The sequence below is a fragment of the Rhamphochromis longiceps genome, linkage group LG8, assembly GCF_057381845.1.
Source record: "Rhamphochromis longiceps isolate RC_006_pf linkage group LG8, R_longiceps_female_GT1.1, whole genome shotgun sequence".
Taxonomy (NCBI): domain Eukaryota; kingdom Metazoa; phylum Chordata; class Actinopteri; order Cichliformes; family Cichlidae; genus Rhamphochromis; species Rhamphochromis longiceps.
In genome coordinates, this window is record NC_140564.1 from 22,410,029 (window position 1) to 22,437,399 (window position 27,371).

A 27,371-nucleotide genomic window follows, 5' to 3' on the forward strand; every position below is an offset into this window, starting at 1 on the left:
AAGCCCCGGAGTGAGTAACAGTCACTAATGTTGCCAGCTGTTGAGGAACAGGTCCGTAATGTAACAGTTTGTCTCCCTGCTCAGAAACGGCGGTGGAAAAATAGTGTGAAAATTGTGGCTTAAGGGAGGCTAATGGTTGAGCTACAGACTGGGAAGCTTGTAGCTGGACACAGAACTGAGCCGGAGAATGGTGATAGAGTCCTGGCTCAGAAGGAGCGGCAGAGAAACAGTCTCTCGGTTTCACAGAGGGTCTGTACACGCCCACTTGCGAAGGGTCCGTTACCACGAAGGTGGGTAAGCGATCCGAACAGTCTCCCATCCCGCTCTGGATAGCCCCAGAAAACAGAGTCTCGGAATCTGGGGAAGCCAGAACATGTCGCTCGCTCACCGCCTCGGACTGCTCGGAAGTAAAAGCAGACGGGGGGTGAAGACCGAGGTCCAGAAGGAGGAACTCCCGCTCCCACGAACAAAGCGAGCCCAGAAGCCATGGGAGACCGGTCACCAGACGCTGTAGCCGCCTCTCTACAGCGCGCTGGGACGTGCCACCCGGGCTTTCCAGCCACAGGTCGATCAGCTCCTGTGTGGCATCGATGAGATTTTCCCGTAGTTCCCTGGATGGATTAAGCGCTGCTGGGTCCATGTTGTGGTCGCGTCGTACTGTCACGGTCCGGGGCAGCGGCCGTGTGGAGAGTGGAAGGAGGACTCAAAGCGCAGCACTCATTCAGGTGTGAGGGTGATTTATTGATAATAACAAACATAAAGAGGAGATGGCAAAACAGAACTACGGATGAACTAAACTGGGTGAAACTACACAAAGGAGTGGCAAACCTGAACACGAAGGGAGAACAGCAGGGAGAGCACGCAGAGGATTTCACAGGGTAGATGCAGAGTACGCAGGGTAACACAGAGGATGAACACAGGTAGGAACACAGACGACGCGACGAGGAGCAGAGGAAATCACACGCTATAAATACACAAAGAGACACTGGGAAATCACACACAGATGGGGGAAACAGCTGGACCTGATTAACCTGACGAGACAGGGGAACACTAACACCAGGGACCAACAGAGGGAGCACAAACCCAGAACCCAGTGTCTAAAATCCCAAACACAAACCATCCCAAAACAGCCATGAATAATAATGAAAGTAATAACAATAAGTACATAAACATAAAGTCACTGAGTCATGGTCGCAGGACCATGACATGTTATCAATTTACTGCAACATCTAATCAGTAAAACAATAGAAATTCAACTGCAAGTAAAAATAACAGTTTAACCAGCATAACTGGGTGTGGCTAAATCCCATTTTCCGATGGCAAGTTGAAGCTGTGTGTCCAGCATGAAAAGTAGGATGTAAAACTGCAAAAAATTATTCAGCTGTAACTTTTTTAAGCACTACACAAACAATGAGCATAAAAAGTGCTACACAGCTATTCTGGACTTTCTCTTTAATTGTGAAGTGCAAATTCCTGCTGGACTGTTCTGCCCCCTGTTGGGATCCGGTACCTGCCTGCAACCTGGCATCCAACTCCTGGGTCAACCAGCACTCTCAGCACAGCTGCAGGTACCACAAAGGGAGGAGAGAGCCTGTTAGCTAGAAAACAGACTCCATCACTGTGCACCCAAAAGTAAAGAGCAGAGACAGAAAAAGGAGATTAGGAAGCAAGAGTAGTAGGATAATCAGCCTGGACCAGTGTCCTGCTTCTTTAAAGTTTCACAAAAAAGCAGAGTCATTGTCATTCTCCCTGTTACCGCTTAACAATATAAATGCAAATATGTATAAATGAACTCCATAGGCATTGGAGTCAAATGAATATGAATAAAATGTGATAAGGAATAAAAGGCAATAGAACTAGCAGACTGGTTTCCTTTAAAGTGGCCTGTGATTTGAAAATAGAGAGGATAGAAATGTAACAAGCAGAGTGATAAGACAGATAGGCAGGAATAAGATCATTTTGGGATGCAAAAAATATTACATTATTTGAAAATATGTAGATGTTGTGTTGACTGCAAAAAATGGTAAAAAGAAGAACTTCAGAGGAGTGTTTGGAAAAGCTATGGGCATAAATGTATTTTCGTGCTGCAAAAAATTATATGATTTACTATCTTTAATGGCTAAAAAAACCTCCAGCTATGTGGTCAGAGGAGATTTTCTATCTTCTTGTGGTGCACGAGAGATGATTTCAGGTTATTTTAAGGTTGCATTCTAGATGCTAACAAACTTTCCTTTGTGACATCGAGGAAAAGTAGAGTTACAGCACTTACAGTAGAGTTGAAGCGCAGGTGGCAGATGTTACAGGAGATAATGGGTTTTTTCTTGGGTGGAGTCATGCCAAAAGTGTGGTTGATCACTGCCTTCTGCACTGGGTCCATCTATAAGGTGAAACATACACATATACACCAAATTATTGAATTTTATAATCCAGGACCTGAGATTTTGTTTTGTATGTGCAATAATTAAATATAAATAAATATGTTTTTGCATATTTCCTTTAAAAGGTGGCATTCCTAATGATCTTATTTGCAAAATGGAGCATATTTATTTGTTGTTAAAATGTGTTCCTTTAACAAGGATTTAAATCTGCACAGATGTACAAAATAACTACCCACATTTCTACCTCCGTATTTCAGATTAACTATGAATCAGTGCTGATTTTGCTGATTACTTTGATTAAATAAGGTTGTAGATTTTTGCTTAGCGTCCTCCTGTGATTGAAAAAAATACTGTGCCGCGTGTGATAAACGTAGATTTCTGATAGAAAGAGCTGTAAGTCTGTTTTTAACATTCTGTGTAAATTATGTAAAGGCAGCAAACTGTGTATATTTTTCTAAATACGAGCTGAATATAAGCATGTTTTTAATCCCCACAGTAAAGCTGTGATATTTCAGCCATATTTTTAGCTTTAGTTGTCAGAGATGAATATTTATCCAGCCTCCCACCTGCCTGATACATTTAGCACTTTCCTCAGACTTTACTCATTACAGGTTTAAGCTGTGACTATAAAAGCCGCCCCCAAAAAACACGTGTTTTATGTGCCAGACAGAGGTTTTATATTTGGAATTTCTCATGTATGTTTATGATTGCAAGTTAAAAATAAAGTATAACGTGGCTGTGAAGCTCAAGCAAAATTCAGTTAGAATTCTGAGTTATGTTTGATGATTTGACCTGATGATGACATGAGCTTTCACATAACTGTTTAAACTGTTAAAAAATGTTAAGTATTTCACATAGAAAATGATAACATGGTAAATAAAAAATCATCCGAATGTATTTGTTCATCTTAATTTTGGTGCTTTTTTCCTGTATGCTGACATCACAAGTGGCTGTCCTGAGTTTCTAAATTTTTGCAGACTTTTATTTAAAGTATAAAAGTTATATTCAGACCTTGTAGAAAAAATACACTTTTTCACTTTCTTGTGAATAATTACATAAAAGTTCATCCCTTTTATTTGTCTGCAGCAAAGATATTAAATCCACCTAAAGTTAGATCCAAAAAAGAAAAAACATTTTCTGTAGTGCTTCTGTACACATGATTTCAGTGTGGCTGAAGTGCAGACTATCACCGTTATTTCAAAGGGTTTTTACAAAAATTTAGCATTAACTTTTTATAAATAGTCCAACATTTTCAGAACCTTAAAAATAATCTTACAATTGCCCAGCAAGCAGCTTCATACTCATGTGAGGCCTGTCCCGTTGTTATTTAGTAACAAATAAAACAAACACAATATCTGAAGTTGATTCAAAGTACTGAATTTGTATTTTATAGCTTTAAATAGTCATTTTTAATATAAGGCTCAAATTGATATCAGTGTAAATAAGGGAGGCCATCATCATCATTAGGCTGAAGAACCAAAATCAGAAAGACCACAGAAGACAGCAAAAATGCAAGAATGGACATACAGAGGGTTTACAGCAAGGTGCAGAGCACTGGTCGGATTAGACTTATTCCAAAATTTTCTAAAAGAGCCCGCACAGTTGTAAAAATGATTATTTCGGTTATATAAAATCAAAATTAACTTGCACCTTGTAGAAACTTGCAGTGATGAGAAGAGAAAAGCCTTTGATGATGTCCAGGGGTTCTAGACTTCATGCAGTCATTAACTGCGGGGATTATCATTTAAATATTCAAAATAATCTTTATATTTAAATATTCGTTTGAGTCGATTCCTGAAAATGATTTCAGTTTTTTTTTGTTAACCTCGTTGAGCTAAAGCTTAAAGCTTGCACTTCAATCACATAGTGATTTCAAATCCACTGTGGTGGTGTACAGGCAACTTTTGGCAAGAAGGCAAATAAGCATATGTCCAGCACTGTCTACAACATCATAAAATATAATGTGCAAACTGTGACTAATGACTGTTTCTATAACAAATGCATGGTAAATGATAAACCTAAAGATGTAAATGGTCAAGGAGCCAAAGTTGCAGTATGTGATACATGTAAGAGAGAAAAGCAGAATGGGTTCTTACCGTGTTAAAATTGGGGAAGAGGCTAAGCGGCGAGGAGCCGTTGACCCTGAGCGGCAAGAAGTGCTCCAGCTGGGCATGAGTGTGCTGCTGAAGGGATCGACCTGGCATGGGCAGGGAGCCCAAGAGAGGGTGGACTTGGTTCTGGGATAGTGCTCCTAAAGCAGGGATGATTAAATCAGAATAAATTCTGAAAAGACACAAATTTCTATTTCAGCCTTTTTCATTTTAGGCCCCCAAAGCTGCACATCGTTCTACACAAACTAGGATAAAGAGTGATTTTAGCACATATCTGAGACTGAGACGCTTATCCACAGTGAATGATTCACTCGGTAAAGCTTTAATGACTTTAGTAATAGTGAGGGACAAATGATGAAATGCTTTGTGTGGCCTTTTCCTGCTTTACAAGTCTATAGTTTATCCTGACAAATGTCTTTGCCCTTTAGTATCTGTGATTGTCTCGGTTCTTTGTCTGAACAAGCAAACAGCTCAGTCAACATACAGAGAAAAAGAATCGTAATGAGGTTTGATGTACATGTTCACCATCTTATGCATACATTACTTTACATCTCACTGGAATTTCACCAGCACTTTCTGCTTTAAAATCTCCTTCCACGTGACCTCTTGTCTCAACACACTTAACTGTAGTTGGCCTAAATGCTTTAAGACTGCACATTCTTTAAAGAGCAACATGGCAGTGACCTTTGTCTAGCCCCAGAGTAACATTAGTGTGTTCGCATTAAAAGCCACAGTTTCTTACATAAGCATGGTGATTACAGATCGTTTATCGTGGCTGTGTATGGAAAGTCCGGAGGTTGTTCGGCTAAAAAGGTTGTGTGTAAAATATTAGAATGTAATATAAAACTGGCTTCAGAACTTTGTTACAGAAACTTTACCCTGTGATGAAAATAAACCATGTTATTGACAAAGAGGTTTAAAAAAGGCAAAATTAAAAACACAATATTTTTATATATAGCGTAAGAAAAAAGGAGAGCTTTGCCTGTGTAGGACTGAAAATGATCAACCTGCACGACTGAGGATGGAGGATTAAGAGAAATGACTAATTATGGATTTAGAGAAGATAAAGTAAAATATAATGTACATTAGGCTTATCTCCAGCACATGATGATAACACATATTAAGCATAACTTTTTGAATGACAGAGAATCTGAAGAAAGGAATTAAATAAATGGCAATTATATAAAATGTAATGTGAGTGACTGTTGTGACATAACGCCAAAAGAAACTTCCTTAAAATTTCTTATTCATAAACACCTAAACATTTTCTCTAAATAGATGCAATCATAATGTTGGAGTTTAATGATGTTATATTTCAGTAAAAGCTTAGCAACCAGAAGGCAATTTTCCTCAATTTTCTGCTTCTTTTAAGTCTAAATTTCAGGATTTATCTCTGGGGATGAGGCGGTTTGAGAGTCCTTGAGCATTAGCATGCTTTTACTAATCTGGTCCTATTTTCTAAAGTATTTGAGAAGAGCAGAGGAAACCAAAGGGGAGACTGGAAAGAGAAACAAACTGGAGAATGATATGTGAAAAGAAATGATATGACTAATACTGCAGAAGGAAAGCTTTTAGTAGGCATGTAAAGAGAGTTTAGGGAGTGATTTATTGTCCTGCACAGGTGCCCAAGTGTTTAATGAAGACGGCAGAAAATAAAGAAGCCGTGGACACCACAGCCTGTCTTATTTTATCATTGCCTGCCACTGCAAAAGCCTCGGGGCACCTTCTTCTTACTGTGAAAATGTTAAAGTAAAGAAACCTGCCAGAATTTGTTTGGATATAATTAGATACTTTATAGGAAAGTAATGAAGGCTATAAACACGTGAAAGAGTAAAGTTCATGCTTGCACATACACTGCATGCTGCAGGGAGGTCTCATGAAGAAATCCTTGAGGCCCAAGATGATACTATAATTCTAATAATGCACTGTACTTGTTCTGTGGTACTGTGGAAGCAGTAGTTTCTATGAAGACTGGATAGTAACAGAAGCATGATAAAATGGGCCAGCTAGTGCTGCACACAACAGGATCTGCAAATGTAAAAACATATTAAGACTTCATGGAAATCTTTTGTGCGCTGGATAATCGGTGCCTAGTTAGAGACCGCGCAATCTCAACTAAATCGTTCTCAGATCATATCAATTTGGCAATCTCTGTTTCGCTCACCATACAGACTTTTTACCCTTTTCAGCCAAAGCCAGCTCAAACATGACTTTTCACTCAAACTCAGACTTCAAACAGATCACAGAAACCACAAAGTTTCCAGTCCCCAAAACAAACCAAACAAAACTATCAGAACATTTATTTGCAAATTTCGATGGCTGGCGGGTGTTGCAACAATGCAACAATACTCCAATAATGACAATAATTCTTGCTTATGTTGGTGTGTCATGTAGTGCAGGTACCACCTATCAAATTAAAAAGTCAGCTGCTCACAGTGACAATGTAAACACTGTCTTTGTTCATGATCTTAGCAGAGCATGAAATGATGTGCATATTTGTACCCATTTGATAAACTGCGTTCACACAGAAGGCAATCCAGTCATCACATGCTGCTTGAGTGCTAGTGAAGAGTTGTATGGCTCATTAAATAACACTGATGTATTTACTGCCCCATCACATGTCAATCAATATTGTCCTTCATTCTCATTGGTAGTTGCTTCAATTGTTTGCCTTAAAGTTGAGAAAATCTCAACTTTTTTCCCCTCTTGAAGCATCAAATTGAAATTATTATCATAATAACAAATAAAATTAAAAATGGGGCAGCACTGTCGCCTTACAGCATAAATATCCTGGGTTTGAATCCACCATCTGGCCAGTTACTCTAACTTCCACCGTCCAAAGACACACAGTTAGATTAATTGATGATTAATCTGAAAATTGCCCACAGGTGTGAATGTGAATGGTTTCTCTGTGTTAGCCCTGTAACACAATGGCGACCTGTCAAGGTGGACCCCGCCTGGATGAAGTTGAAATGAAAATGATAACCACATTGCTTAAAGATTAAATTCCCACATCTTATCAGCAGCTACTGAGGTACTCAGATGCTTATGCAATATCAAGCTGGACAGAAACACAACTAAACAAACTGAAACTGATAAACATAAAGAGAAGTGAACACAATAAACTCAGTAAAGATGCAGAGAATAGCAAGTCTTGGCTACCAAATGACTCCACGTGTTGAGACAAATATAGAGGTGCAGCACAAATTAGCACTGAATTAGCAATAAAAAATAAAAAATCAACAATAAGCCAACAAACGAACATACAATTTGACAACGACCACCAACCACACCCTCTGTTTATTTGATGCTTTGCAGCCACTCCACTGCGCCAGGTATTTGTTGGAATTAGAATTTGAAATAAGGAGTGATTAGAGCTGATTGTCACTATTTACTTGATCCTGCGATTTTAATGTGCTAATCTCCCTGAATATCATGCATGCATAAAACACACACTTTTGTTTTCTAATTCCAAATTCATTTACATGCTCCACCAGGACTGTTTGTGTCACTGGTGTCAATAAAGTGATTTGAACTGAATTAACACCGTATTGAGAGTGAATGACAAAGTAGCAACAAATGAGAGAGCGAAAGAAGAACAGTAACAGGCAATCACAGGCAGAGGACAGACCCTTTCCCCCCCTCCAGTAGACTGATGTGCTTAATCTCCCTGTCAGTATGACTTTTGGGGACAACGATTCCCTCTCCTACACAAATCTGTAATTGATCTTATTAATCTCCTATGCATATATTCACAAAACACATCAGGGCGAGACGTTTAATTAACTGCGTTTGGTGCTGAACAAGCTAGAAACTGCCATCAGCTGTGAGAATCTGTACAACATCTGCCGACAAGAAGAACGTGCTTTTGACGGGACCTGTCTGTTTCAAAATTACCCATCTCATTTACGTCCAGAGAGCATCTCAAAAGATTCACTCTGGCAGACTGGACAAAACAAACGAATGCCATGTTCACATTGTTTCATCCGGTCATAATGGGAATGTGTTAAACAGTATGGCTCTGTAAGCGTTAAGAAATAAAACACCGTAACTTTAAAATTACAACCCTAAACTCGTGAACTCAATTACTGTGTAATTAGGTTGGGCAGAGAAGAATTTAGTTTATGAAACACTTCTAATAAACACAGTTAAAGCATCATTACCAGTGACTATGTTTACATTGGCACTAATATGCTATTAATATTCATATATCCCTTACATGATACAAAATAAGTCTTTTGATATCTAAACAGCATTTTTTTTAAAACCCTATCAGCTCTGTGTTTTACAAACCAGGTAGCCAGACTCGAGATCGACCCCAAAGTCTGCATTTCTGGTCTGAAGAACATACAACTTATTAGCAGATTTTAAGATGTGCAGTTATTGCACTGATGACCTTGTTGTTAACTGGTTGTGAGGATGAGGTGGACCAGAACACCAGTGACACCTATTTCCATTCATGGGGTCTGTGTGGAGACAGTAGAGGATTACAAATACCTCAGTGTTCACATGGGCAATAAACTGGCCTTCATAAAAAACACAGAAGCCCTGTACAAGCAGGGGCATAGGGGTCTCTTTCTGAGGCTGCCGAGATACTTAATAATCTGCCAGCTCCTGAGGATCCGCAGGAGTCTCTGGTGGCCAGTATTTCTATGCTGTGGTGTGCTGGGGCAGCAGACACCAACAGACTTGACAAACTCAACAAAAGGCCAGTGACATACTGGGGGTGGAGCTTGCAGACAATATTGGAAAACCCTTCACAACATCTCCATGCTGTGCTGTGAGCACATTAAGCAGAAGACTCATGCCACCACGAAGCCACAGGATACCGTGTAGCTGTCAAACTCTAAAAGTCCTCCAGTCATGATTACAGACTGACACCTGAATTATTTTCATTTACATTATCTTGTATGTTTTGCATATAAAATTGCTTAACTTTATACAGTTTTGCAGTTTTTATTTCAAAATATTACAGTTGATATTTTTCTGGGTTTCATATTTATACTACCGTTTTCTAACATATTTTTTTCTATCGGTCATATTTAAATTTGGAGGCTATTATGTAGCAATTTCCCCTTGGGATTAACAAAATATTCAGATTCTGATTTTCAGGAATCTTTCTTTTCACCGTTTCTGTGTTCATACACCACTTTGCTTTAAATCATTTGTTATTATTAAATTCTGGCACCCCCTCTTCACTTTCAACGGGTCATAGCAGATAGCCGCCCCCTCCCTGCACCTGTTTCTGCTGGAGGTCTCTTCCTGTTAAAAGGGAGTTTTTCCTTCTCACCTAGTGGTTGCTCACTGGGGGTCGTCTGATTGTTGAGGTTTTCTCTCTATTACTGTTACAATATACTGTTACTGTTACAATATAAATCTTGAGATGACTGATTTGGTCCTATATAAATAAAACTAAATTAAATTGAATTGTTTGACAGAATGGAAGAGGGTGGTACTGTCTGCCTGGACAAACACCACAGGAAAGCTTTCAAAAGATTTTACATAAACCAAAAAACATGATTAAATTATTTTATCACACCTATGAGTAAGGGGAATATACCCTTAAACTTGATCATGGATATACTGAGTAAAAATTGAATTCATTCAAATGAAAGCTGATCAGCAGCATGTATGCAGACAAGCTTTATGAGCTTCCCCTGTGTATTTTCCTCATGCTTTCGCAATTCTAGGCATAAAGAGGACCATAGAGGATTGGCATCTTATTGGCCAAGAGCATCGGGAACATGCAAGGCAGAAAACAAATGAGCCATCTTTGTGTTTACACATGAATGGAGTGAAATAAAGTGACGATATTGCTCTTCACAGCTTTTCGAGTGTTACTAGAACATTTTGGTCAAATTTGATAACTAACTTGCTTCATTTGCAACACTCAAAAGAACATTTTCCCTCATTTAAACCCTTTTCCTATCATTGTGGTTAGTTAAAATGCTTCTTGGGTGAGTGCATATCATCTAATGACAGCAGCAGTTGTTGCATCAAACAGCCCAGCATTGTTCTTGGGAGTCGGGCAGCATCTTGGTATGCATTTCTCCTTTCCCCAAATTAAATCCTTAAATGAAGGGCCTCACTCCTATAGCCTTGTGCACACATACACTGCAGCATGTGGAGAAATTCAAAGCTCAACACTGACACAAGTATTGTTCACTCCTTTCTTGATACTATAAATGTAAATCCACCTTTCGAAATGAACCAATCCCTGCTCGCTAATCAGCATTCACATTCTTTTTCTATGCAGGAAAGCTAAAAGTGTAGGTCACAGCAGCCAACCAACCCATACTGAGACAGGATAAAAGATTATGAGCTGAAGAAATTACAGCACGGTAAGAAAAAAAACGAGGAAAAGCTTAATCTCTATTATTTCCAAGATTAGTCTCTGGGTGACTCAATATCACAGCAATCACAGAGGGGGGGGAATGGCATCTTTTCATGAAGAGTGGAGGAAAAGGGGGGAAGGGGTGAGAGACTTCCATAGAGGCAAATCACAGTAAAAGCATCAGAGGAAAGGCTTCTTTGCTCTTTTCATGGCAAACGCATTTCCTGGGATTATCTGTCTGAGCCAGACTCTCTGTGTTCACTCTGAACCAACATGGTGGAGTGCAGGCACGCTCTCATTCCTGACACCAAAAAAAAAACCCATCCCTTCTCTGCGTGCCATTAATGGTTTGTGACATTAACGGCTGAATTAGGGCTGTTTCCTAATTTAGCAACATTTAATTCAAAAAGCACAGATTTCTTTGTTTTACCACTCTCAAACTACATTTAATGGATTATGGAGGCTTTTAGACTGTTTTCATCTGATTTGGTTAGGGAGACCAGAGTCATTGTTGTGAGCTGAATCTAAAGAGGTATGAAAACTGGAATAAACTGCTGAAAATTTAAACTTGAACTGTTCTGACGTCAGCTTGCAGGTATGAGCTTAAAGTCATCTTCACCCCTTAAATTAATGGGGTCATGATGAATCAGATTGGCTTTCTTGGTGATCTTTATTATTTCTAAGTTGGATAAATGTAGTTTACAGTATGCAGCTGTGGTGTTTAAACAATTATCAAGTACTATGCATCTCAAAATGTAAACATTTTAAAAGCTAAACAGAATAGTCATTTGTCTTAGCTCTGAAAATCTCACTCAATCCCTTCATTTATCTGAAAATTCAATTGGAGATATTTTTGAACTGAGCATTGCCGTGGTTTTCAGGAATTTGTTGTTGTTCTCATTCTTATTCTTATTATTGTAAGATCTCCTCCCTCCTATTTTCTTTGTGTTTCCTTTGTCCATTTTCCCCTCGGTGTTTGTGTCTGCTGGATCATTTTGTGTCTTCTTGTGGTAAACACTTTCTTTGTGTAGCTTTATTCTTTGTATGTCCTATCCTAGTAGTGGAATAGTCTTTTTTGTTTGAAGAGTAGGGCCAACTACCTAAGTCTATAGGAAAATTAACCCACTGTTCTTTTAATCTACGTTTGAATTTAAGATCTCAGTTGCTAGATTATACAAATTATAGAGTTGTAGATTATTGAATGAAACAATGTTGTTTTTGTTAATTATGACCCCAATTAGAGCCAAAATGGAGGAAAACTGAGATTTAGATTGGGGCTTCCTAGAATTCACTACCATATGAGAGTGCAGTCTCACTTAGTTTCTCAGATAGATCCATCTTTTGCTTTGCACTTCCAGTTTCCAAAACACCTACATTTTTGAAAAGAAATTGTTGTTTTTTCACTAGTTATGCATTTAGCTAGGGTCAGTGTCACTACAGGTAGCATGGACTGACCTCTACAGGCTAAACAACAGCACCCTGGCTGCCATTAGGAATTGGTATGAAATTCTTGGGCCCATTGTCAAACCTTTCCCTGGTGCAGTGTGTCCCACGCTCGCCTGACCTAAATCCACCTAAATCCACCTCTGGGACTTTATGTTTCGCTTTGTCCAACACCATCAGGTTGCATCTCAGACTTTTCAGGCATACATACAAACACGTGGGGGCCATACAAACTATTAAGTACCATTGTGAGTAGCCTTGCACATCATTTTTTCACTATGGTTTTTGGGGTGTCTTTGAATTCAGCCCGCTGTGGGATGATAATTTTTATTTCTGTTATCTTTTTGTTCCTAACACATCATCCATATTAACATAGTTGTGTCTGTAAACAGAAAAAAAAACACAGAGAATTTTTTTTTTTAAAGGTGAGCTTGAAATTTTATCTCATCTTTATTCTCTTAAAAAAAAATAAACAAGAAAAAAATGGCTACACATTTCTGACTCATATTCTGCGTTCAGGTCCACTTTCTGAACTGGTACAAGGAGTGAGTTTCTGCTGCACATCTGTTATTTGTCTGTTTTAAATTGATACATCTGTGTCTTTTGGCCTGATCTCTCATTTTTTTCCAAATACCTGTTCCAGACATCGGTACCTCGCCACATCATAAATCTGAATTACCCGAGTTAAATTTTAACACACTGTTGAGCAGGATGACAGGCGCACTACTTAATGTGCTTCAGTTAATAATTTAAAATAATATAACATTTTATTATTTAGGACATTAAGCATTTTAAAACACTTTGTACGTTGTTATGCAGAGTGTTTGACACCATAACATGAGCATTTGCAAACATATTACATTTAAATGAATGTACTTAAAACACTTTTATGGTGACCACCATCTCCTGTGTAACACAAAATCTTTGAGCATAATTAACTATGTCACTATGGCCCCTTTTATACATATAATCAAACATTACAGTCACAGCTGTGCTTCATATTCTATATGGTGGGATCTTAAAATCACAGACATTTCCTATACTTAACATTAATCTTTGAGTTAACTCTGTCATTACATTAGTTTAATCAAAAAGGCAGGATTAGGAATGTGTAGCTAAAAAGGCAAAAAAAAAAAGTATCCTCTGTTGATAGGTTTGCTGCAAGCCTGCAAAACATATTGTCAAATAATGAAAATTGAATGGTATGTTTTCCAGTCCATAATGGCACGAAGCACACAGCTTTTCTGAGTCATAAAACAGAAGTGGTTAGTGCACTGCGCTTTTGCAGTAATGATGATGCCATTCGTTGCTTACACAACGGGCAGAGAGCTCGGTATTTATGATGAGCTCTGGAGGATGAATTAGCATCCATTAGGACTGCCATTGACAGCTCCGTTAAGCTCTCGCCGCTGGAAACAAAAAGTGGAAAGTGAAGGCCTAATTTCCATGATGGCTTGAAATACTGCCCCCGCCATGCTCTGTGTGGTTTTTAAATAAATCATCTTTATTGTGACAAAGTACATTTAGGCCACAACTGGCAGCCAACAGGCAAGTTCTCCTGCTGGCTGTCAACGTCTATTTAAAGTCATACAGACGCAGCTGGCAGAGCCAGCGGCTTCATGTGAGTTTCTACCTGCAGGGCACCATCCAACCCAGATCAGGCTCCCCGTGGTAATCTGTCCTACTTTCAGCTAAACCACTGTGGGCCCATTTTCACCCCAGGGTCCGTAAACTCTTATTGAATTTGTTCAAGGTGAAATTCGGGACTAGTGTCCTCTGGTCAAAGGAAAATCACAGAAGCTTCAACAGCATGTAAAATCCGCATGTGGAAAAGAAAAAAGAAAAAGAATGTCTCCATAACCTTTTTAACCTTTTAATCCACAAAGCAGCAAACCAGCAAGCAAATTTCATCAGACAACTTAACTGAAGCTGATTCACTTCCTGAGATTTTTTGCATCTTATTTGGTATAATGTTAATACTACAGCAACATATAACTAATCAGGGTCTCTGGTGAATTGTGGGTATTATTTTGACTATTACAGGTTTGATTTTTGGTGACAGATTATTTGAATTGCTATCTTTACGTCACAGACTTTGTTTAAATGATGTATTCTACAAAATAACCACGAAAGATAAATAGGCACCAGGAGATAAAGCTAATCTACAGGGAAATTAACATGATTGCACTATCAGGGCTGCTCAGTGTGTTTTGTTTCCTTCACTGACCCTCTGCCCTTTACAATGCATTCTGCACATCATTATCAAATAAACTGCCACCATCTGCTTGAATTGAGATAAGCTTCCGTCCAATCAGACCAGCTGAATAGCAGTTAGCAAATGTGTAGCACATACTTATTGATATTTAAAGCCTGCGCGCAGCTTTATCCGCCTCATGAACTTAGTAATTAGCAGCTTTCTATCTCGATGCTCCTCTCTGAGCTGCAGTAAATGTGGGTGTCTGCCTGATGGAGTGAGTCTGAAGGCTGATGCCTTAGTGGCTTCAGAGAGGACAATCTAACTTCGAGAGATCTTCATCAATGTTGCATTAAAGACGGCAGCTGAATTTATTACAGATCTATTGTAATATTTTTTATGGTTTTGCTGTTTATTTTAATTAAAAGGAAATAGGTTTACAACAATGCTCCAAAGTTAACTGTCACAGAAAATGAGTCCCTGCAACTAAACAGTCATTGTAGAGTCACAACTTGATAACTGCAGCAGACAAGCTTTGGCTTTCTTCAGTTGGCAATGTAAAGGTTGATGTATTTTCTTTAGCCTTCCCAAAACACAAAAACAAGAGAGCAAATCTGCTTACGTGAAAGCTAAAAACAAATGCTCAAAATACACATTTACAGTACTTCTGTAGTATTTTACCACTTTGCAAAAGATCCATATGTAATGCTACACATAAGAACAGCTGAAAAATGAGAGAATGTGAAAACTACCTGCCAAAACTTTTACAAAGCCACCATTTTATGATTTTTACTGAAATTTATCTAGCTCAGGTCCAGTGAATAAATGGACTGGTTCTTAGCACTTTTCTACTCTCTTTGAGCTCTCAAAGCACCCATTCATACAAGCACTTTTTGTATCCAACATTCACATCAGGGGGGAATCTATGATTCAGTATCGTGCCCATTGATACTTTGGCACAGAGGTGTGGACTCGAGTCACATGACTTGGACTCGAGTCAGACTCGAGTCATTAATTTTATGACTTTAGACTTGACTTGAAAAAATGTTCTAAGACTTGTGACTTGACTTGGACTTTTAGACCAATGACTTGGGACTTGAATTGGACTTGAACCGGTTTACTTGAAAAGACTTGATATTTTACCCCAAATATAAAATTTAACATGCATATTATATAGAGATTGAAAATGTGACGTCATTCACGGGTAGAACCGCAGAGGATTCTGGGAACTCGTGGCAAGCGGTACTAGCGCACGCAGGCTTTCAATTGAAATCAGTTATACAGCGATAAAAAGAAACACAAAAATGTCAAGAAGCTGTTGTATTATTAACTGCAATAGCCGGTCGCATGACAGCCACGGGAAGCCGACGGGTAAAGAGATCGGTTGTTATCGGATTACGTCGTTGAAGAGAAATTGTTCGAGCCATGTTTCCGAAGTAACAAAGAGGCGACGGATGGCCTGGATTGCAGCCATTCAGAGATCAAATATAACGTCCCAGAACACTCCAGCTCACAGGTTAGTCTGCTCCAAGCATTTACACGAAGGTCAGTCTGCTGTTGTAGTTAATGCGTCATTTTCATAACATAATTAGTGATATAGGTTACAAGCAAGTCTGGCGCTGAACAGAAATTGTCGCGCTATGCTCCTTTATTTATTGTGCATAAATAGTGAATTGTCCTGACACAATATTGCGTTTCGCTTCTGTTATTATGGTACATTGACAAAAACATATACTTTTATTCACAGGATAAAACAGTTGTTTTGTATCACTAATTGCCCAGTACGATTACAGCATACAATATTGTTGTCACTGCTACATTTCTGTGATGGGTACCAGAAATTATTTCCACTACTAATTAATTACCGTTGAGCGCAAAGGTCCTATTAATAAACGGTTAAGGAATGTGTATTTATGACGACAATTTGTGAGACTGGTAAACTTATGATACGTACGATGGTCTTTACTTTCTACACGGTGCATTTCAAGGTCCTGTACCCATCCGTCGGTAAACTGTACCTGGGCTTGTTGCAGTGACCGGAAGTTACTAAACTTCATGAGTGTGTGCACTCACTCCAAGAACCGTATAATTATAAATATGCATATAAATATGCTAAGATGAGATAGCTGACTTCATCTAACTAGCAAATGTTGTCCAGGCTACGTTGGTGATACAGTTTTTTTTAATGTGTATGATATTTTTGTCATGCGATTTTAAAGCTGGTCCTACAACCACATCCAAGAATAACATGCAGCTTATCTCAGAACTGTCGGTGAAAATTATTCTTGGAGCTAGGTTTAATTGAGCTGCATTTTAAAGAGGTGCAATTTCACAATTTGTGTATATTTTCTAAGTTCACTATTTTGTCATGTGTTGAGAAAAACACAGATTAAAAAATTACATGGTCTAATATTTACATTTAGCATAACTGCAACATTATTTTTTCGTTTTTTTTTTAAAGACTCGAAAGGACTTGAAATTCAAAGTTTCAGACTTGTGACTTGACTCGGACTTTTACACCAGTGACTTGAGACTCGACTCTGACTTGCCTGACATTACTTGAGACTTGACTTGAGACTTGAGGATAAAGACTTGAGACTTACTTGAGACTTGCAAAACAATGACTTGGTCCCACCTCTGGACTTTCCAACACATCACAGTGATGATCCATGGAAGGTATGTGTGCTTATGTTACCTCACTTGTGTAAACTGCTGTTGGGCTGCAGCTCAGTAACACTAAATAACACACATGCACAGTGGCTGAGGTAAAAAATATAAACATGGGACGATCGTGGCTCAAGAGCTGGCAGTTCGTCTTGTAATCAGTAAGTTGCCGGTTCGAGCCCCGGCTCCGACAGTCTCAGTTGTTGTGTCCTTGGGCAAGACACTTCACCCGTTGCCTACTGGTGGTGGTCAGAGGGCCCGGTGGCGCCAGTGTCTGGCAGCCTCGCCTCTGTCAGTGCGCCCCAGGACAGCTGTGGCTACAATGTAGCTTGCCATCACCAGTGTGTGAATGTGTGGATGACTCTCATTTGGGGTCCACTATTCATACTGCTTTGACTTGCAGACAGCTTTGCTACCAGTCTCTAATCCAGCCCCTCCTTTTATGTTGTACCCGACTTCATTAATAGAATATCTATGAAGGGGAGTTGCGGCCTATCCCTATGAAGGTTGCATGGCTGCTTCTCAGCTCAACTTGATGCTTCAAAACAATGTGATGCTTTTTTTCCCCCACTACATTTCACTGCAGTTGACCTAATCATGCACAAATTGTACCAGTTTATTACATGAATTCAGATAGAGAGTATCTTAATTTGCAGTCAACCTTTTTTTGTGGGCAATGTCATGTCTCCTGGCAGCTGCATATTTTAGCAAGTTTTGCATTTCACTGCTTGATTTCCAAGGCACGTTGTCAGAACTGGAGACACAATATTTTCATTCCTGTCAGCATTTCAGCAAAATACCAAAACGTTAATCCATTTTGTTGACAAAATGCCTGGAGTGTGTGTATGTGTGTTCACTTGCTACTGTGCGCTCATGTGTGCTGTATCTTTAAATGAAGTGTTTAAAAAAAACCCAATGACAGACAAACAGAAAATGTCTTCAGACAGCAACCAGACATGAGCAGTAGCCAGTGGGTGGTAGAAAAGGTTGTTCTAGTTTCACACCCAAGCAGTAGCTTAAAAATAATTAAAATATATTTCCTTAGAGTTTATGTAGGTCTCAGACAAAGGCATAACCACATAATACCAACTGCTGTGTTGAGGGCACGGAAGGTGTATTAATGCAAATGTCCTCAAGAGTCACGGACAACAGAGAAGAAAACAGAGTGCACTATTCTTTAGCTTCAGAGTGCTGGATAACTCTGAGACCGACTGTCTGCATTTCTTGATTTGGCAGAATACCAGACTTTGCCAGTAAATGAAAACCAAACAGCTGTGATACAGTACCACTAATCAATTGTCCTTGTTGGAGCATGAATATCCACCACAAATTAAATTTAAAAAAGGCCTTAAATTGTAAATATTGCATTCAGAATTTCATTAATATTTTCAAGCTACAACAAATATCAAATTATGCAAATCAGCAACAAAAGTAGACCCATTGTTTGGTGAAGTAAATAACCCAATATTCTGCTGGGGAAAAAAAAAAAAAAAAATCGGGTGCATGTGAACATACCACCCACGTAAACATGAATGTAGACCAATAGCACCAGCACACGGCCTGAGCAAAAACAGGAGTAGGAAACCAAAAGGCTACGGCAGCGGTCCCCAACCTTTTTTGCGCCACAGACCGGTTTAATGTCAAACAATATTTTCACTGACAGGCCTTTAAGGTGTCGTGGATAAATACAAAAAATAAAATGATACAACCAAGACAAAAACAGTGGTATTTTGTAAATATAATAATAAACGCGAATTCACTGTGTAATTGTGTAACTTTATTAGCAGCGTCCTCCTGAAATGCACCAACAACATTAAGAGTAACACCCTCCTCTCTGCCCCTTAATGCTCTCTGGTTGCTATGGTAACGCTTAAATATTTCTTTCAAAATAAGACACACAACTACAACACGGGAAAAGACCCAGGGAAACAGAGTTAACCATAAAAACCCTGAAAACCAAAAATTTCACACCTGAGCCTCAACTCTCGCAGCCCGGTACCAAACGACTCACGGAGCGGCATGGGTCCGTGGACCAGGGGTTGGGGACCGCTATGGTTACGGCAGGGGGGCCTCAGTTTGAGCCCCACTGAGACCATTTCTGGTGTGTCCACCTTGCCCCTGCTCCTGGTGCATGTCTACTCTCTATAACAGATTTGGAGCCAAAGTAGCCCATTGGTTGTTCACAACTGGCCTGTGCGTCAATGGGAAATCACAAATTTCATTCATTTACTGGTCACAGGTAAAGTGGTGCACATAGTTTTTAAAGAGCAGAATGCTGCATTTAAGGATTACAATTTGAATCGCTTTTATGAAACTAAACACGCAGAGTAACACAAGAATTTAACTGATGCAGAGTGGGACATCTGAATCTTTGCTAACAACGGTGCAAAACAACAAAGACTTTTTCAAGCTTTACACATCCAAGACACAGTAAAACACAGTAAAGACCAGATTTGTTATTTCCCACAAAAATCACAAAACACAGTAAGCATTTCTCTGATCAGGAGTTTATCAAACGGTGCTTGCTGGACTCTGCCCTGAAAGAAAAGAAGCATTTGGGGATATGTCCCTGGATGAAAGCTGTGATGTGCATGACACACCCCAGTTACTAATCTCTTTAAGTGGGATAGCAAAAGAGTTTGAGATTATGGAGGAGTTGGCTGCGATGCGCTGAATGAAAGCGTGTATGACAGTGATTTGTTCAAGCTAAATGCTAAATGCATGCTTGGAAAGGCCGGGCTGAAATTGGACAAAATAGAAATGTCAGTTCTTACCAGTAGCAGTTAATTAATATTGAGCAGAACTGAGTTCAACTTAGTGTTGCATGCCAATAAACGATCAATAGGGAACCCCTGCTCTATACTATCGTGTCAAATAAAGGGAAACTAAAACTGGCTAAAGGAACAAAACAAAACAAACATAATTACTGGATTGCTGTTTTGTTTTGGTTAATTCCTGATAAATTTTGTAATCTTTGGCTCTTGTCGATTGTTGTTAGTTTTACTTGCTTTGGAGGTTTCTCTTGTTAACTGCTTACCGCCTGATCAGTTTCACCTGTGGTGCCTTTCACACCTGTTCCCCTTCACCAATTAGTTATATGTTTATTCACCAACCCATGGGTCCTTGTTTGGAGTAGGCCCAGCTGTTACACTACCAATTATGTCATGTCAGACAGTACCAGAGACCCTCAGATAACCTGTTTCTATTCATAGGGGCAGCATAACCAAAATGTAGAACTCATTAAATTTCACTCATTTTTCACAAAAAAAAAATCCATATTTTGTAAATACTTCTATTTAAATATAACCCAATAAATGCAGATAAAAAAATAAAATGGAAAACCCAGGAATCGCTGTCATGTTTTGTCTGTTGACTGTCTGAAGACGGGCAGTAACCAGTAATCTGTAGTTGGTGTAGTTCCAATAGAAATTACGTAGGTAAGCAGTAATCGTTTCCAGTGAATTTTCAATAAAGCTGACAGCAATAAAAAATGTTCCTTAGATTACACAAGAATAGGCTCAAATCAAAAGAACATGATTAATCACTCTCAAGCCTCTCTGATGTATTGGTAGCCGATGGTTAGAAAACAGTTCCTGCGTCACTCATGCTATTTCTGATGACACACACACACACACACACACACACACACACACACACACACACACACACACACACACACACACACACACACACACACACACTATGGGATTTAAATGTCACTTTTAATCTGAAGGTAATTATTTGAAAAAATTAAAAAATATGATTTTACTTGAATCACAGGAGTCACGCAGCAGGTGATGTAATGCAGTAGAAGGCCTTCAGGAGTCCTGTGATGTGTGTCGCACACGTCCCCTTCTCACAGCCTGGTTGCAGAAGCAGATATCCTGAGGGTGCATGACTTTTTGGCAAATCCAGAATATGACAGAAATCCGTGGCATGTGCCTAAGCCATTAAAATGCCTTAATGTAGTTGGTCTTGGCATGCAGCACCATTCCCAGGATACATCTGGAAAAAATTGCCCTCCTGATGATGCAGGATGTGAGTCACCCTAAGCTTCTTCATGTACAGCTAAAAGTCCAATATTATATGAAGGAGGAAATTAATGTGTAATTCATTATCATTTAAATGCTTTTCCCCAATGCATAATAATTGTGCCATTATCAAGATGCTTAATACAGATTTGTACATATAGCCTATCAAATTAACATTAATCAGCCCTCATAGATAATCATTCAAACATAAAGTGTCTCACTCACATTTTACTGATGTGATCAGTTACAAAATTATATATCTAGAGAGAGACCTACAATTTAAAATCAGCCATCATTCAACCTCACAACATGCCTTTTACAACACCCCACCGACTGTACAATAGGTCTGGGAGACTGAATGCTCCAAGAATCAAGAACTATACTTAAAAAAGGTCCTCACAAGACTTAATATAAAGTTTTAATTGCTAATCTTTTGATTTACATTAGATTTGGTGAAGGAAACAGTGCAATGCTTTCACAAGTGAACATGTGAGTGTCTGCACTCCTGCAATCATTACCAGTCTGGCTAATCAAACTCACACTGTCAGCAAACCACAATGACTGATTGGGGCTGTCAGTCACTGTGATGCGTGCCAGTTTTTTTTTTTTTTTTTACTGCACCAGCCTGTGATTTAGCTAACCCAGTATCACGACAAAGCGTGTAATAAACACGCCGATCCACCGTGTCCATTTCATGCTTTGCCCCTCCAAAACATGAAATGTACACGCATGCAGAAGTTGACACAGATTTAGACAACCTGCCACATTTACGTGGCAAGATTCTTTAGTAACAACAGAAAAACAGATCCAGTGTGACCACATGCAAAATAACACGCATGCACTGTTACTAAAGCAGAACACTTTTTTTTTATTCTGTGTAACACACAGATTCCAATTTAACCCTGAAAACATTAGGATGAATACTACACTGTATTCCTCTTGAACCAAATTTAACTGACTCAAACAAGGTCAGGCAAAAGAAAACAAAGAAGAATAGTGACAGGTGCCCTAAAGAAAATATCCTCCACATCATCACAACACCACCACCCTGAACTGTTGATACAAAGCAGGAAGGATCAAATCCTTTCTTGTTAATGCCCAATTGTGACACTACCATCTGAATAACGCAACAGAAGTCAACACTCAGACAAGGCAGTGTTTCTCAAATCTTCTACTTTCCAATTTTGGTGAGCCCATGTGAATTATAGCCTCGGTTTACTGTTCTCAGCTGACAGGAGTGGCACAGATGTGCTCTTCTTCTGTTGCTGTAGCTCATCTGCCTCAACGTTCAACATGTTGTGCATTCAGAGATGCTCTTCTGTACACCTGGGTTGTAACGAGTGGTTCTTCAACTTAAGGCTGCCCTTTTATCAGCTCAAGTAGTCTGGCCATTGTCCTCTGACAAGGCATTTTTACCCAGAGAACCACAGCTCAATGGATATTTTATCTTAGAGCAGCCTCTGTGCCTGAGAGACGTTTGTGTAGGGACATCCCAGTAGATCAACAGATCCTGAGACACTCAAACCAGCCTGTGTGGCACCCACAACCATGCCAAATTATGCCAGTTTGAACTTCAGCACACCATCCTGACCATGTCTAAAACTGCTTTCATGTGCTACATATGATTTGGCAGAGTTTTTTCACACACATAAAAGTAAAATCAAAGAAATCAAAATATAAAAATCAAGCTGTTTATGCTCTAAACAGTGCTTCAAATATTGCTGTGAATCAGCTACAGCAAATTAAAATGCTCTCAATGGCAAAAGGTATCAAGTCAGTACAGTAGACTAATTAAATTTGTTCTCTAAGACAATCTATACTGCAGTTAAAACCTTACTGTTCCATACTCATTACCCTTCGATTATAATAATAGGTCATTATCACTGCTGGATTCTGAATATGTCCCCCAACAGGAAAATTAATGATCCCTTTAAACTGACTCACGAACGCCGAGCTTTGCAAACATACTGAGAAACTTTTTCCTGTAACATAAAGAAACACTGACTAGCTTATTTTGAATCTCGCCACCCACACAGAACACAGATTAATGTCTCGTAGCTAATATGATGCGTCGTAAAATCACGCTTAATTTGCATGAATGGGAATTTCTCTGTTCCAGTGATTAAAAGGAAAGGTGAAGTGAGAAACTTCTTTAGCTGTGCAGACGTAGAGCAGTCCAATTTGCATCATGGTAGCTTGTAGCCAAACTACTCTACACATAAAAAAAAACTTTATTAATAAACATATTTAACCATTTTAATTGAGACAATAAAATATCAGAACTAACCGGGCTTAAAGAATTAAAGAATCTCTCCACCCTCTATGACTACAAGGCTATGGCTGAGCATCATTCACCATCTGAATTTATTAGTCCTTTATTTATCCAGGTAAAAAAAATCTCATTGAGATTAAAAATCTCATTTCCAAGAAAGACCTGGCATCATGGCGACAAAAGTCAAAATACACATGCCACATAAGTATATAACAGTTAAAACAAATACAATATCCCATACCAACATGTGTAAAATATACAATAACAGATCAAATTAAGAGTACATTAAAAACAAAAACGTGTGGCAGGCAATACTGCGAGCGTCAAATTTTGCAACTTCTACAATACTTCAAATACCATCTGACTTCTTATAAAGCTCAGACATGAAGGTGGGTGCTATACTTTTAGCCTTGATTCCAAATTTCCTTGAGGGTAGAGCACAGTACGTCCGGCTGCAGAGGTGCCCTTCTGACAGCACAGTGAGCAGCACCGCAGGGGCCTGCTTTAACGCCCTTCCTTTTCACTGTGTGTGTGTCGAGCATCAAGGAATGATCACAGTTGTTATATTTGCAGTAATTCTGTGAAGACACAGCAATTGTTGGCTGTATAAAGTTAAGCTGGGAGGAGACGTACTTGGAGACAGACACTGATTCAAAAAGAAGCAGAATCGACTCCATTTACTGATAAAGGTCCTTCAACAGCATGTGACACAGTGGGGTTGTGAGCGTGGTCTTTTTGAGTTGCATCAGCAGGGTAAAGGCAGCAAACCCCAGACTTAAACTGATTAGGATCCCAAGTTCTGTTCTGGGAGCTGGTGGAGGTGAGTCTAATGGGAAGATGCTCAAGAAACTTTTCAGCACATGCAGCAAAACAGTCATTGCTCTCAGGTGCAGACTAAACACCACAGGGACTCTTTTCTCACTTTGATTATTGTGTTCCAACACTTTATGTAGGGGACAAACCTAATAATTAGGGGTGGGTTTTTATAATCGATTCATCGATTAAAATCGATTCTGGCTTGGATAACGTAAAATCGATTCATTAAAATCCTGAATCGATTTTTTTAATATAAATTTATTTTGCCCGAAATGCCAGAATCTCTGGTGACATCTCACAAAATTTCAAGAACCACCAAACAGTTAAGACAGTAAATGAGAGCAGGTACACGGATTCTGCACATAGACTTAAACACACAGCGCGACCCGCGGATCAGAATCAGTGAGATGTCGCCTTTCTCACGGTCGGGGCTGAAAGCCGACAGCTCGCTGACTCTGATCTGTCGGCGGGTCGGCGCTTTGTGTTCACGCCCTTTATGAGCCGATTCTAAAGCTGTTAGTTTGATCTCTCTCCAAACAATATTGACCGAACCAGCAGCAAAAGAAGATCCAAACGCTTCACATAAACATCGTCATGAATTCACTCTGACTTTTACTGTTTTGCTTCCACCGCGATGCACAGCTCTCTCTCTCTCCCTCTCTCTCTCTCTCTCTCTCTCTGTACTTCAAGAACAGTTTCCCTTTCTTCATTATTCGCTTGCTTGTTACACAAGTCTACTGTTGTTTACAGCGCTGTCAGCCGCTGTTTTTTTCCCTTTTACATTCTTCCGAAAAGAAAACCTCATTTCTGCTGTTCAATACTGAAAACCGCTGTAACTTCAGAGGTAATGTTCATATGTTGATTAATGGTTTTCTTTCGTTTTTGATGTACTGCAGAATATTTTTATAAAATCCCAGGCCAGGAAAATCACCTTCATGTTTTTCTGTGTTTTATCTTCAGCTACTTTGACACAAAAGCATCTGCTGTGACGCTCACACCTTTGATAAAGTCTTGCGAGTGTCAGCTTCCTTTTTATTGATACAAAAATATGTAAATGTACTGATCTGAATTATAATATTTCTGACTGTCAAAATTTCCCAGATTTAAATCGAATCGAATCGAATTAAATCGAATTAAATCGAATCGATTCGGGACCTTGTGAATCGGAATTGAATCGATTCTAGAAATCAGTGACGATACCCAGCCCTACTAATAATACAATAGTTTCACTGTCACAGGACTACTTTCTGGCAGTGCAATAATATAAACTGGTATGTGCAATGTGCACCCCTAATTCTACCAAAGATTTATCAGCCTTTTTATTGCATGACCTGAGTAGCTCATTAGTTGATTGTCTTGTGTTTTCTACTATAAGAAGTATGTGAACAACTGCATTATATGGTATGAAACAAGGACCAGTGCTATTGCACTGGATTGTTGCAGGGTGATACCATAAGTAGACGATATAGGTCATAACTTACCCATTTAATTCAGGTGTTTTCAGCCACATTACCACAGTTGTATAAAATAAAGAAGCTAGCCATGAAATCTGCCTTTGTAAACACTTCTGTAAAGATCTCACTGAAGTTGAGTGCGGTATTGTAATAGATGCCACAGCTGCAACAAGTGAGATCATGACATTTCTTCCCTCTTAGATATTCCACAATCAACTCTAAGTGGTATTATGACTAAACTATTGTTTAGAAACCACAGGAAACCCACTCTGGTATTTACATCAGCACAAAAATTGTGTGCCTGGACTTCCATGGCTCAACAGTTCCTGCAGTTGTAATCTGTAAGTGGCCCAGTATGTCTGTCCATATAGAGTATGTCAATCCTGCCTAAGGGAAATCAATAAAATCTTAATGTGTGAAAATATTGTTCAGTTTAGCATTTATGATATGATGCGCACTAAATAACCAAATATTGAATTGTACATATTAGCTATTGAGCTCACACTATGTTATTTTTTCCATGAAGGTTTTAAACATGAGATTGTATCAGTCGGATGTTGGATCCTCTAAAATCATAACGATGGTCAGGGTGAAGCTTGCTGGATGTATCAGTAGAATCCTCTTTATTTAAAAGGTAAAAAGTTAAAAAATTTTACTCATTGCATTTGTATATTTATTACACAAGTTCTTATTGCAATGATAAAATGATTATTTTATATTCTATATATATTCTACTACTCTCAGAGAAAAGTAATAATCATAAAATTGAAAGCTGAGAAAAATTCAAAAAATTTATTCTAGGATTTTGTATCAGACTGATGTAATGGTGCACAGAGATCAGATTTACACATACAGGATGTCACTGCAAGCTCAAATCTGAGCTTTTGACAAGTGGTGGAGAGGCAAGAACAGATGCAGTATGGCCACCAGGCAAAACTCTCATAGTTATCGTCTCTTCAGCTGTTTCCCTTTGATCCCCTTAATCTGCTGTTTAAAAGCGAAAGAGCCTAAAGCAACCACATAGACATGCTCTGCATTTTCATCCACGGAGTTGTGTGTATCCATAAGCTGCAGAAATTCCAAAATTCGTGGATACACATAATTTTAAACGTAGCCTTCCTGGTAATTCTATTGGCTAAAGAATTATGTCTCATCCTGATAAGAAAGCTATTATAAACACAAAAGGCAGGAAATGAGTTATGTTACTTGTGAGAAAATAGTGTAAACTACCTCAAACTGCCCAGAAATAACCAAGAGAAAAGTAGTAAGGGGTACAGATGGAAGAGGTGGAGCTGATGGCTCAGAAGGCATTGTCAATTGGGGTGAATGGTGCACCTATTGTGCATGGGTTAATCACTTCCTCTCTCTTTATTTTAGCAGAATGCTGGGGTGTGGGGGGACAGTAACAGGAGTGCACAACACGGCAAAGGGAGAATTCGGCATGGAGAAAGGGGACTGCTAAGAAAGCTTGTGCAGAGCTGGGCTTGTAAAGTGGCAGCTCTGTGAATGTGTTGCAAGTGTGTGCGTTAAAATAAACAGTTTGTGAAGGACTGTGTTGGCATTCTGTGCTGCGGGGAAACCCACAAATGAGTGAGCCTCGTGTCGCAGACAGACTTGCAAATCAATTTGGTTTTAACTGAAATAATAAGCTCTAAGGTAGATTAAAAAAAATAA

At 39.1% G+C, this 27,371-nt stretch overlaps 1 protein-coding gene across 5 annotated transcripts in view; it reads right to left on the bottom strand.

The window, feature by feature from the left end:
- LOC146663648 (zinc finger protein 385B-like) overlaps positions 1-27,371 on the bottom strand; it is an 89,443-nt gene that overhangs the window by 11,147 nt on the left and 50,925 nt on the right. For all 5 annotated transcript variants that reach the window (XM_085416507.1, XM_085416508.1, XM_085416511.1 and 2 more), the window contains 2 exons: positions 4,475-4,629; positions 2,270-2,377 (listed from right to left, as the gene is read on the bottom strand). In XM_085416507.1, coding sequence (XP_085272633.1) covers positions 2,270-2,377; positions 4,475-4,629 — 263 coding nt within the window. The remainder of the gene's footprint in view (positions 1-2,269; positions 2,378-4,474; positions 4,630-27,371) is intronic.